At 33.6% G+C, this 13,462-nt stretch overlaps 1 protein-coding gene across 1 annotated transcript; it reads left to right on the top strand.

Moving 5' to 3' along the window:
• Nucleotides 1-8,480: 8,480 nt before the first annotated feature.
• LOC149562990 (uncharacterized) lies at nt 8,481-13,048 on the top strand. The gene is made up of 4 exons (XM_089823952.1): nt 8,481-8,697; nt 9,806-9,935; nt 10,997-11,339; nt 12,272-13,048. Exons 1-4 carry the CDS (start codon nt 8,562-8,564, stop codon nt 12,917-12,919), a joined length of 1,257 nt encoding a protein of 418 aa, XP_089680078.1. The 5' UTR covers nt 8,481-8,561; the 3' UTR covers nt 12,920-13,048.
• The last annotated feature ends 414 nt before the right edge of the window (nt 13,049-13,462 follow it).

Here is a 13,462-nt window from a genome sequence, read left to right as displayed (position 1 = left end):
TCTTGGTTCTATAGGGGGAAATGTTCCACCAAGTTGAGGATAGACACAGAACCAACACAGATGTTTGCTTCATTATTATGGCTTGAGCGTTGCGGCTGGGTGAAGATAAAGCCATCATAAGGCTAATATGGAAACAATTGTTCCTAAGGAGGCACTAGGAGGATTTGATGAAATCTTAGCAAAATCCATCCCAAAATTAGGAATAAATTTGGGGGACAAGTACAGTGACCTTGAGAAAATTGAGGCCACGAAGTACTCACCATTTGTATTGTGTTTTGATGAAGATTCTGGAACAAAAGGTTTAGAAAAGCCAAGAAAGGCCAGCTAGTAGTGAAGATGGAGATCATATTATTCCTCCTCCTATTGCAAATTGCACAAAACTTTGAGTATTTGACTTGCAAAACAAAATTCAGGGGTGTATCTCAATTTGGATTGGAGAACTAGCAGAGTTACGATTTCTCAGCTTGTCTTTTAATGATTTGTAAAACATTCTCTCACCAAAGTTGTTTACGTTCAAGAATCTTCAAATTCTAGATTAATCTCATAATAATTTATGAGGACTGATTCTTGAGAGTTTAGGGATGTTGAATGATATGGAAAATGTGACACAAAGTGAAAAACAAAGCTCTCTCTGTCTTCATCCAGGACATTGATCGTTACTGCCATTTTCATTGTAAACTATCCCTTTCTGGCCTCTATAAACCTCTTATTTCTGAATCTTTCATCAAACCACCAAAAATGGCATGTACTTGGTGCCTTAATCCTCGGTAGTCCACTCTTCTTTTCACCCAAATTTACCCCAATTCTTGGAATGGACTTTGCAAAAAGCTCCTCCATTCCACCCAATGCCCAACTGTAGAGCCCATACCATGATCATCCAACTGCAAAGCCCATACCATGATCTTGGAATGGATGTCGGTGTTTGTTTTGTGATGTTTCTCAACTTGGTGGAACAGTTCCCTCAGCAAAAGCAAAACACTCTCCATTAATTTATTGTCCATAAAATTGAACATTTTATCAACCCTAGTCTTCTTACTCTTCCCATGATAAGAATTTTGTTGCTTGGTGCAAGTGAGAGTGAAAGCAATTTCCATCACTCCAATTGCAAAAAGCCTCTCAAACAACAATGTGGTTACCAAATCTAGCTTGTATCAAGGATTCAATTCTAGGGGCACACAAGACAAACATTCTCAATCATTATCAACCTAATTGATGGTACTTACATGGCACTTTCGACAAGGATTGCCAAGAACTCCCATCACATCACTATTGTTGCCTACATACCTCATTAAATGGATGATGTTGGTGGTGGCCAATAAAAGAAAGGAAATAAATAATCACAATGGATGAAGTTGATAGTTCCCAATCGAACATGGTGTTGACCTCTTTATTGCCTTGTCTTCTCAAATGTGATAATTTGGAGTCATCCAAAGAAGCTAATTCTGCATTAATTCAATCTATGTAGTTCTAAAAGTGCTAAGATACCATGTCCCTTTTATTATTTCATTTACAATGATTTGTGAATCACCCTCAACATGAAGTTTTCTGGCTCCTAGCTGCTTTGCTACTCATACTGCTGAGATAGCAGCCTCTAGCTCTGAAACATGCTTTCTACCATCTGAATCATACTCCATGATCCATCATCAGGATGAAAGAGTTCAATGAACCAAAAATTGGATCATGGTGTATGATTTGAAACATTAATTATAAAAATAATGTTACAAAATCAAATTCCAGAAACATACTACATAATTCAATGTGGATTGTGGAAGCCTACTATCTTTAATTAGAAATATACACATGTCACTTCATATAATATTATCTCAAATATCCAACTATAAACAAAATCCATACGTATTATCTCAATTTCAATACATAGAGAAAATCAGAGATAAAGATTTCTATCATAGCTAAAATCTTTAACATTGTTGATGCCAGAGTTCATTGCAAGAAAAAACAAGTGTGTGATATAGTGTTTTTAAGGTCAGGTGCATTAATAAGTACAAAAAAATTACATAAAAAAAGCCAAGAGATTGCAATGAATTGGGAGGAAGAAGAAACCAATGAATGTGTACAACTTTATTTGTGAGCATTTACAATAGGTTTATAGGAGTAACTTAAACCTCGCCATTCATCTCTATTGGGATTATGCAAATGCCTATTAATTTCAACAATACCTCTTAATTTCCACTTGCAATAATATTCTTCCTTATGGAGAAACTTGGTTTCTTCTAAATCAATGTGGTATTTTGTATTGAAACAATGCTTAAAAGTGCATATTAGTTTATGTATTCATGTGTGATGTCAGCATTATGTTCTTTATTCAATGGAGAATAGTAAGTGTACCATAGGTCTTGGTCCACTGGTAAATATGGGGAAGAACGTGAGGGACTATATCATGTGAGAGTGCAGGCATGGGTTTTGCTCTCTGCTCATTGATGAGCCTGGATATATCTGTAGTATTCCCATGGATTAGTTTGTATGGAGGACCCTTGATTCCTTGGGCTTCAAAGTGCTGTTTCAATTGCAGAGACTTCCACCATATTGTTATTGCAATCTTGAGCAGGAACAAAACTAAACTAGAAGAAACAATTGTCAAACCCCAAAATACCCACTCCTTATTTAACACTACAATTCTTCGCTTGAGATTTGCTGCAACTTTTTCTATGTTGCTCAAGTGTAGAATCCCTTCATATTTGCATATAGCAAAAATCACCTGGTTGTTTTCATGTGAGAAAAGATAACTCCAACCACTCTTGTAGTTTAGAAATAGCGTAGCTTTGATTTAAGACAAGAAACTACAGTAACCAGTCGGACCATACGATGCAATAAAGTGGATAGTTTCTCCAATATTAAGGGAACCATATGAACAATCAATTCTATAGACAACTAAATTGAAAATTCATAAGTGGTTCTCTCTAGACTCTAATCCTGCATAGCAAAGATCACATTCCTAATTATCTAGTGAATTAGGCATTATATTGATGCTTTTTCTTAGTCCAATTCTCTAAACCCTACATTGTGACTGTTAGGGATAAGTTATTGTTATTATATAATCTTGTGATGGTGTCTATTAAATCACAGAAAAAATCGAAAGACTTATACTACATTGACTACTGCTATTGTATTTGCAGAAATCTAATTCTCCTTTTCTATTGTATGGACTAGATGATGGGATGGCCTTAAAATAGTAGGGCGAACCTACGTTCTCTTCTCTCTATCCTCCGCCGATTCTTCGTGCCCCACCCTTAGATACCCCATCCAACTAAGTTGTCTACACTCATACTGATGGCTGGTCTTCTTCTATGCTCCTTTGCCCCAATTCTCATGCGACCATCTCGTACAGACTTGCCCTCAAACTTGCCCTTGCCTCCATCCGTCGACATTGCCCTCAAACAAATGAGCAAAGTTTTCCTTTTTTTTTCTCTTATATCCTGTTAGCGTCGCAATTGCGATGTCGTCGAGCTATAATTGAAAAAAAAAAAAAAGCCAAAAACACATTACATTTGCCTGCCGTCACAAATTGACCCCTAATGTATTAGTGATACGTGTGCTAATGTATTCTTAGACACTTTAAGACACACATTATACTATCAAATGGGTCATAGGGTCTTTGACCCTTGAGTTCCATTATTTGTGTGTTAAGGGGTTTGAGAACCCCTTAAGACACACATTATGTGATCAAATGGGTCAAAAGTTGCGATAGGGTACCCTAAGATAACTTTTTACCTGTTCAATCACATTATGTGTGCTAAGGGATCCTCAAACCCCTTACAATACATATCATATAATACTATGGGTCAAAAGGGGTCCTATGGTGCCCTATGTTTCCTTTTGACGAATTCAAACCATTATATGTGTGCTAAAGGGTCCTCAAACAACTTAAGACATACTATGTGATTGAACAAGTCAAAAGGGGTTGTATGGTACCTTATGACTAAATCAAACCATTATATGTGTGCTAAGGGGTTTGTAAACCCCTTCATAAAACATTATGAAATAAAGTGAATTAAAAGGGGTCATAGGGTTTCCTATGACCTCTTTTGACTCACTGGATCCATTATATGTGTGTGAAAGGGCTTGAGGACCCCTTAAGACACATATTATGTGATTAAATGTGTTAAAAGGGGTCATAGGGTACCCTATGACCCCTTTTAAGCCATTTTATCATATTGTGTGTGCTAAGGGGTCCTCTAAGGCATACATTTGTAATCAAATGGGGCAAATGTGGTCATAGGATACCATATAACCCATTTTGACCCATTCAAACTATTTTACATATGTGCAAAGGCTCCTTACACCCCTTGAAACACACATTATGAGATCAAATAGGTTAAAATGGGGTATAGGGTACTCTACTTTGCTTTCTACCCATTGGATCCATTATATGTGTGCTAAGGGGTCTGAGGACCCCTCACACATTATGTGATCAAAGGGTCAAAAGGGATCGTAGGATAATCTATAACCACTTTTGACCCACTCAAACTATTATATGCATGCTAAGGGGTCCTTAGACCCCTTATGAAACACATTACTTTGTAATTTTTTCAAGCCAATGGTTTGTGCTATCTAAAGTATAGTGCGATCGTGTAATACCATGATTGCACTATTACACAATCACACTTGCTTCGAATTGGAAAAAAAAAAAGTGGCATCTTTTTGGTCCACAGCTTTGTGCACTTACCTGCCTCAAAGAAAACCATCAAGATGCCTAGTTATTATCTTTTTAGGAGTAAAACATCAACACCAGCATCCACCAAAAGGAAATCGCTATCTTTGGTTAAAACCCATAACCAAAAAGCTTGTAGATGATATCTTAAGAAACGGTGATTTGAAATGCACGCAAAGATCCTTCATTTTACTACCTTAAACAAGTGGTGATCCTTAATCAAAGCTTAACATACTGACACATAAATAATGTTTTTAATTTTTTTAGGGCCAAATACTACACAAATTTGAGAATGAGTTGTGTAATTGTAAAAGAGGAGAAAATTGCTTTTGTTGTTTAAAAGTCTTTTCATATTACCATAGCCATCAACTATAAAAGGAAAATAGCATATTCATGAGTGAAAATATCCAGCAATGAAATAACATTTTGCACACGGAAGGTTACAAAGAAAAATATATCTATATGATTAAAGCGATTAGGAAACTCTCTTCTGATTTATTCATTAAAAAAAAATTGGATAAAGCTAGAAATTAATTATCAACAAAGGAGATTATGAACAAAAACTTACCAATGAGTTGTAGTCAAGATTCCACTATGGTGACCTACTTCTTTCTCAACTAGAGCATGCAAAAGTGACTAAAAGGTGGGTAAAAGCAAGACTTCCTCCATCCTTCTCCATGGGATTAAGAGAGTTGATACGACAAAAAAAAAACAGGCCCCAAAATCTTATCAACCATCAATAGTAATTTTAATTAAAAGTCCGAGAAATGCCTTGACCAATGGATTAGTAGCCATAGTATGTTTCTATCTAAACCCTATGGAGTGATAGACGAATTTGAGGAGGAAATATTAGGCTTGACACTTTCTCATTAAATCATAAAATGTTTGCCCTTTGCTAGGATAAATCACATGTTGTACATATGACTACTAAACATAATAGCATTGTAAATAATTAGTTGAGAATAGAGGAAATTTCGAAGAATTGAAGTTGCCTCACCAACCTATATGACAATCTCTTTGACATTATTTTTGGAAACTATAATACACTGCATGTAGAATGTCAACTATAAAAACTTCATGCAATATGTCAGCGTCCATGCTACTTTTCTCTAGTTTTCTCAATGGAAAATGGAAAAGACTACTAAGAAAAAAAGTCACAACCAATGAAAAAGAAGAAATAAAATACAAAAAGAAAAACAATTTAATAAAAGATTTGCACATTTATTGTGATTTTTCAGGGATCAACTAATTCAAATATTCGTATGAAAATTTATAGTCTGGTACCTTAACAACATAGAGTAATAATATACATTTATTAATTATGTTATTTAAAAATCCCTTTTATTGCATCTGTTTTAATTTTTAGACAAAGGTCTACATAAATAAATAAAGATGTACTTTAGAGGGACACAAGATTTAATTAATGTCATTTCATGTATGTCCTTGACTTGACATGCTAATACAGCCAAACTTTCACGTCAGGAATGATTAGATAGACATTCTAATATACGAGATAATCATAAAGTTATAAACATTGAGAATTCGACAATACGTCATTGAGTAGACTGCAAACTAAATTTAGGCAGATTTGTTTTGGAGTTATTAAAATAGAGATTAGTTGTAAGCTTAGTTGTTTTACTTTATGCTATCATTGTATAATAATAAACATATATCATATAAACATAGAAAATAATTGCTTTTTGAAATAGAAGTAATAGAATTTATGTGGGATTTGTCAAGTGAAGTAATTTTATAATGACTTAACTAATAATTAAACTACTATGATCATTTTGTATTTTCTATGACTTGACTAGTCATTAACTCATATCAATTAAACACGGTATATATTGTACAAATGATTGAATAATGATAGGAATTGCTTTTGGGAATTTTTTTTTTTTTTTGTGAAATAGAAGATTCAATATTTTTGATGGGATTGTGAAACAAATTTTCAATAGATAGTATTAATTTTTGTTACATTTTATCTTCCAAAATAATTATTTTTATTTTCTAATTTGATTTTGTCAATTAATTAATTTATATTAAATAAACACATTATAGATTATACAATAGATGATATAACAATAAGAATTTTTTTTGAAATAAAATAACTGATATTTGTTGAGAACTATTAAGTAGAATTTTAATAAGTAACTATTAATTTTCAAAATAAATTTTAAAAATCGTATACCAAATAATTACATTATATACTACAAAATACTATATAACAATAGGAATTGACTTTTGAGATAAAATAATTAAAATTTAATGAGATCCCAAAGTAAAATTATAATACTATGGAAGAAGGGAATGTTAAGTCACTACAACTTAACACTGTGATATTATTGTAAGAATTTTTTATGTCACTTATGACTAAGCAAACTTATTACACAAACTCTTAATGCAACCTAGGACTAAATAAACTTAAGACATGAATAACCGCATTTACAACAACAACAAAGCTCCAAGTGCAATTTAGAAAGACCAAAATATTCAACCATTATTAATATTAGTAATTTTCAAGGCCAACCAATTTATTTATACCAAATAAACATGATATAGATTGTAGAGAAGGCTTTATAATGCTAGAAATTGTTTTTTTGAAATGGAAGAGTGAATATTTGGTAGAATATGCAAATGTATTGTTTGTGGAATCAAAATTATTTTAAGTTATACGAAAGGTTTGTAGAGAAGATTTTATGATGATGACTACTATTTTTTTATAGACCAAAAATTCAATATTAATAAAATTATAAAGCACATTTTTAATATTTTTAAAATTCTATAAATAAAACTTACTATCATCATTTGTATTTTTTAATAAGTTAATGATAGAAATTTTTTCTGAATCAGCCAATCTATTGTATAGAGAAAATTGTATAATGATACTATCAATATATTTGGTAATAACTTTAAGAAAAATATTATTACTATTATTTCCATTCTACAAATAGAACTTTAACCATCATCTGTATGATAATAATTTTGAGAAAAATATTATTACTATTATTTTCATTCTATAAATAGAACTTTAATCATCATCTGTATTTTTTTTTAATAACTTGGTATAAGCCAAATTAGTTTCACAAAAAAACTATATTGTTTATATTATTTTCGTTGGATATAAGAAAAAAACCTGTTCACATGAAGCAACTGAAATTTTGGTTGGATAAAAATGGGTCCAGATGATTAGTTACTTTTCCACAATTTGCTCAAAGTGGAAGGAAGTTTAATATAAAATAAAAGCGATGAATGAGACATAATTCATGAGTGGATAATATAAAAGCCCACATGAAAAATGGTGGAGCTTAATTTGTAGGTATAATTTCCTTCTCTAAAATGTCCAGGGGTGTAATGTTATATTGTTCAGAGCACATTCCTTTCACTCTAATTCAAGACGCGGGAGGCTTGTTTGAGGGCCAACTTAACTTAGCTTGGAGCATTGCATTGCGTTGAGAGTACATTTTTAGTGTGATGATGGGAATGTGGATTGATTGACTTAAGAGTGAAGAAAGAAATGATGGAGGCGATGCTTGCAGAGAAGACAAGGGAAGGAGGGAGCAAAGTACGTCAAGTGATGTACCGTTAACAACTGAATGAAATCTTTTTTCTGCCAATAATAAAGAGCCTTTTGAAGGAAAATGATATGGGTTTGGCTGATGATGAAACAATGATCCGTATTCAAAGCAAAGAGTTGGTTGCCTGTGTAGTAATGACTGATTGATTGACGAGGGGGAGAAAATGATGGGGGAAGGAAACGTCAACCGTGTGTTTCAGGTGAGGTTGGCATGAATAAAATGGATTCATTCCTCTGCCATTGCAGTCGTTGGTGAGGGCACTTAAGAGCTCATTCTACAGGTGGACCAACTCCCCCAGACTCGAACTCCAGACCATGACTAGCTCGTCCTCAGAGCCTCCTAAACCGAAACTCAGAAAAGGCCTCTGGTCGCCTGAAGAAGATGATAAGCTCATCAACTACATGATGAAAAATGGCCAGGGCTGCTGGAGCGATGTTGCTAAACAAGCTGGTAAAACATTCAACATTTGGCATGGCTTGAATTCATGACACAACATTCAATTCAATGCAGTTGTGGTGCTGTTTTGGGGGGAAAAGATGTGGTTTTTAATGTAATGTGAGTTGAGATGACACAGCATTGCATTGCATTGGTTGTTTAATGGGATGTGGTGTTGTTATTCAGAGTTTTAGGGAAAATATTTTATTTTTTAGCCTGACCCAGCATTGCATTGCATTGGTAATTCAATGTTCAATGCAATGTGGTGTTGTTATTTAGTTTTGGGAAAAAAGATGTGATTTTTAATACGACCCAGCATTGCATTGCATTGGTAATTCAATGCATTGTGGTTTTATTCAGTTTTGGGGAAAATATGTGCTTTTTAGTACACCAAGTATCGCATTGCATTGGTAATTCAATGCAATGCGGTGTTGTTATTCAGAATTCTGGAAAAGGATGTGTTTTTTAACGTTACCCAACACTAGATTGCATTGGATTCCATTGATAATTCAATGTAATGTGGTCTTGTTATTCAGTTTTGAGAAAAATGTGATTTTTAACATGACACAGCATTGCATTGCATTGGTTATTTAATGCAATGTGGTGCTGTTCTTCAGAACTTTGAGAAAAAAATGTGGTTTTTAACATGATTTGACTTGACAAAATATTGCATTGCATTGCATTGCAAATTTAATACAACAAGTGTTGTCATGCAGAATTCTGAAAAAAGATGTGTTTTGCAACATGATTTTGAGTTGTTATACAGGATTTCTGAGAAAATGCTGTCATTTTTTAATGGCATTGCAAAAGCAATTCAATGCATTTGAGAAAACATGTGTGATTTTTAACACGACTTGGCATGACACAACATTGCATTGCATTGGTAACTCAATGCAATGTGGTGGCGCTATTTAGAGTTCTAAGGGAAAAGCCGTGATTTTAAACATGAAACAACATTGCATTGCATTGACAATTCGATACAGTGTGGTTTTGTTATTCAGAAACTATGACTTATAACATATCATGACTAGGCAAGGCATTCAATGCTTTGTGCTATTATTCAAGATTTTTTAGAAAAATGATATGATTTTTAATGCTTTTGTGGTTGGTTGGCAATTCATAGGTCTGCAGAGATGTGGAAAGAGCTGTAGGTTGAGATGGATTAACTACCTGAGGCCTGATCTCAAACGAGGAGCATTCTCGCCACATGAAGAGCAATTGATTATTCACTTGCATTCCATATTGGGCAACAGGTTTTCTTCATACCCACTTCTCTCTTTTTTCGGTTCTTACTATATACATTTTGGAAATCAGCATTGATTCAGTGGGTATTTCACACAATGCCATATCATTTATCATGGTCCTAAAAAGGGAAGCATTTCTTGCCCTAATTTAAGAGAAGATATATTTCTTATCAATATATATTTCTCTCCCAAGAACGCAGTGTTGTTTGGAACTTTGGAGGCAATGCACTGTTGTTTCAGATCACTGGCTTCTACTCACAATGATCAATGATGTAGATTATGTATTTTTCACCAGATCTTCACAGAACTATCCTTCTACCAGATTTATATTTCCTGAAACAATCCTGCCTCCTCAATTCACACTGTTCAAAACCCATTTCATTCTATTATACTCCTGATCCTATTAAAGCCAGAAAAAAAATGAGACCATTTTATTAAATCACAAAGGAGATCTCTTCAGGAACAAATAAGATTAACGAGAATCACAGACTGGGTACTTCAATTCTTAAATTAAAATAGAAAAAATAGTTTAGATTTTCACAGAAGAGCTCAAACATTTCTTACATCTTATTTACTCACTGTATCACTAATAACAAACGCCCTGTATATTTACCACAACTCATCAATTAGTACCAATTAGCATCATTTATATGTTACAGTGTTACAGTGGTTTGCTGTAGTGCTAAAAGACAGATCTGTTAATATTCCATACAGTCACTCAACTTATAGTATACAGGAGACAGTTAAGCTCTTGTTAGGAGTCTGAGGGAGGCTGAACATTTTGCAAACAATCTTCCCCTCGGCATTATTAGAGGGTCTGAGGCTTGATTCGAATCTTTAACCAAACTCTGATACCATTTGTTAGAGTGAAGTTGCTGTTGCAATACAACCATTCAACTTATAGTACACAGATGGCCATTAAGCCTTTGTCACACTCCCCACCAGAAGGCTGAACATTTTACCAACAATGTAATGAGTATATAATTACAAAAAGAATTTCCTCCATTCTTATCGATGCAGGAATAACTCCATGATCTTATACCATTTTCTGTGACTTTGTGATGGTACAGGTGGTCTCAGATTGCAGCCCGTTTGCCGGGACGTACAGACAACGAGATCAAGAATTTCTGGAATTCGTGCATTAAAAAGAAGTTGAAGCACCTCAATAACAGCAACAACAACAATCATAAATCTACCACCACAAACACCTCAAATTCCACCATTTCTGCCACGTCTGCTCGAACACAGCCACTGGATGCCATGCTGGCAAGGTACCAGCCTCCACTCCGCACATTGGAAACCCAGTTCTCCATGCCAGAGTTGCCCATAAACTCCTCCATGAATTGCCAACTATGGAATGCTTATTCTATTCAAGACGGCTTTAATCATTCTCTCAGATCCATCAATTTACAGGTGACAATGGCAACACACAACTTTAAATTCATCAAGCTTTTTCTTTTCAAAGGTCTCTCTTTTAGGGTTTTCTTAGTGGGTTACCATAATCTAAGCATATCTATTTTATTATCAGATTTCTACAATCCATTTTATTACTAGATTCTAGATTCTATAGTCTATTAGTAAATATAAATTTGTTTCTGAATGTTAGTATCAATGTTTCCAGTCTTGAACTCTCTCTTCTTGATTGATCTCAAACGTCCAAACTAATCCACAAACAAATTGATTTATCTGTTTCAATTATATCACAATTGTAAGATCTTTTAGTTCAGATTGCAGGTTTTGGAGTAGAGTGTGCATGTTATTGAATTTTCTTAGTTATTCCAAAAGAAAATGGTAGGGTGGCGGACCGTACACTCAAAGAGAACCAAACATTAACTTTATCTGTGTATGTTTTTTCAATCAGTCAAAACTGTGCAAGTTCTTCAATTTAAGACTGCATATGTTCTTCAACTTTAGAATGCAAGCACATATGAACTATTCACATGTGATCAGTTCGTCCATATGGTTTTTCAACTGATTTCCTCGCCACTGTCAAAGTTCTTAGACTTCAGATCCATGCTTTTGAATAAACTGTGCATCTTTTCCCAAAAAAAACAATTGTTTGGATTCAATTTTATATTTCCAATCATTTTTCCCATAAATTGCATATGTTGATTAAACTGTATAAGCTTTTCAAGTGACATTTTAAAAATAAACTTTTGGATCAAATTCAATATATTTCAAAATCAATAATACAATGGTAAATTATAAGTTTTTAATCTGAGAGATCTTGGAGGTCTTGAATTCAAATCTACTCCAATTTAACACATAATAATAATTAATTTCAAACAATAATAATAACTAAAATATAATGGCATTACTAACACAAATATGTATCATATGTGCAGGAGACAGCCCAAACAAGGCCGTGCAATCAAAACTCATGGAGCAACAACACCACACATCTTCCTTTGAGTTACACTCCCCACACCACAATTCCTGCTCTGATTGATTGTGAGTTTCTGCCATTGAAAGATAACATAAAGAATGATAACCAAAACGAGCTGATGAGCAACTGTGAATACCATGATTCATCTGGTCTGAATGCATGGAGTGCTTCTTATTCACACAATACAGATGATTGTGATCCAGTTGGAAGTATTCTTGAGAATTATGCCAATGAAAATAACAATGTCCCATGCAATGCAACAGATCAGCAATGCAATGCAGAGCCCATTGAATGGGCCAATGAAGGTGACTGTAGTAAGGGTGATGATAGCTGTTTTAGATTCAATTCAAACTTTGAAATGCACCCATTTAATAGCAACATTAATAATAGCAGGGAGAAAAGTAGCTTTGATCAGTTTGGTGATCAGTATAATTGCTGTGGAATAAAGCAAGGTGATCAAGAAGAAGAAGCCACAACTGGTAATTCATTAGGAGGAGGAGGAGATGGGTTCGAATTCGAGTGTGAAGGTGCAACAACAGTGTGGCATGACAATGTGTATGACATTCATACTGCTGCTTGTGATCTCGATCAGATGTATTTCACCTGACGTTCGTTGTAGTTTTTTGGCCTGACTTTTTTTTGTAGTACAGTCGTGGATAAACTTGGGAAAACCAAAATTGTAATAACTATTTTTGAGTTGGTGACTCACAATCTCAAATTGCTTTCTTTTGATCTATACGTGGGAAAAAGTTACAATATATAAAGATTTGATTTTAAAGCCCAACAACTAGTGCATAAATAATAAATAATATTATTATGATGGATTGGACATTTATTGGATTATAAGTTTGGAGGTATTTTGGAATGAAATTGTAATGTAGGTTAGTATATTAAGTTGATATCTTATTTTTAGTTTTTTTTTTTAAATTATTATTTATTATTTAATATACTTTTAATTGTGAACTTGTTCTTATATTTTTATCATAATTAAATTTTTTCACCACAACTACATTATATAAATATATTCTTTTGAATGTATAAATGAAATAGCAATCTTTTGTTTTATATATATATATATAAGGCAATTTGTATATATAATATTTTCAAATAAATTTAAGAAAACTATGGTATAGTCAGAGATAAGTCCCAA

The sequence above is a fragment of the Cupressus sempervirens genome, chromosome 4 (assembly GCF_028749045.1).
Source record: "Cupressus sempervirens isolate cs-2001-9-10 chromosome 4, ASM2874904v1, whole genome shotgun sequence".
Taxonomy (NCBI): Eukaryota; Viridiplantae; Streptophyta; class Pinopsida; order Cupressales; family Cupressaceae; genus Cupressus; species Cupressus sempervirens.
Note: the sequence above shows the minus strand (reverse complement) of the source record. Positions and strands in the feature narration are given on the sequence as shown.

What these genes read in the sequence shown, in the direction of transcription:
- LOC149562990 (XM_089823952.1), top strand. Translation starts at nt 8,562, where the DNA reads ATGACTAGCTCGTCCTCAGAGCCTCCTAAACCGAAACTCAGAAAAGGC. An exon ending in CATTCCATATTGGGCAACAG is followed by an intron (nt 9,936 to 10,996) that starts GTTTTCTTCATA and finishes GTGATGGTACAG; the next exon opens with GTGGTCTCAGATTGCAGCCC. An exon ending in TCAGATCCATCAATTTACAG is followed by an intron (nt 11,340 to 12,271) that starts GTGACAATGGCA and finishes TCATATGTGCAG; the next exon opens with GAGACAGCCCAAACAAGGCC.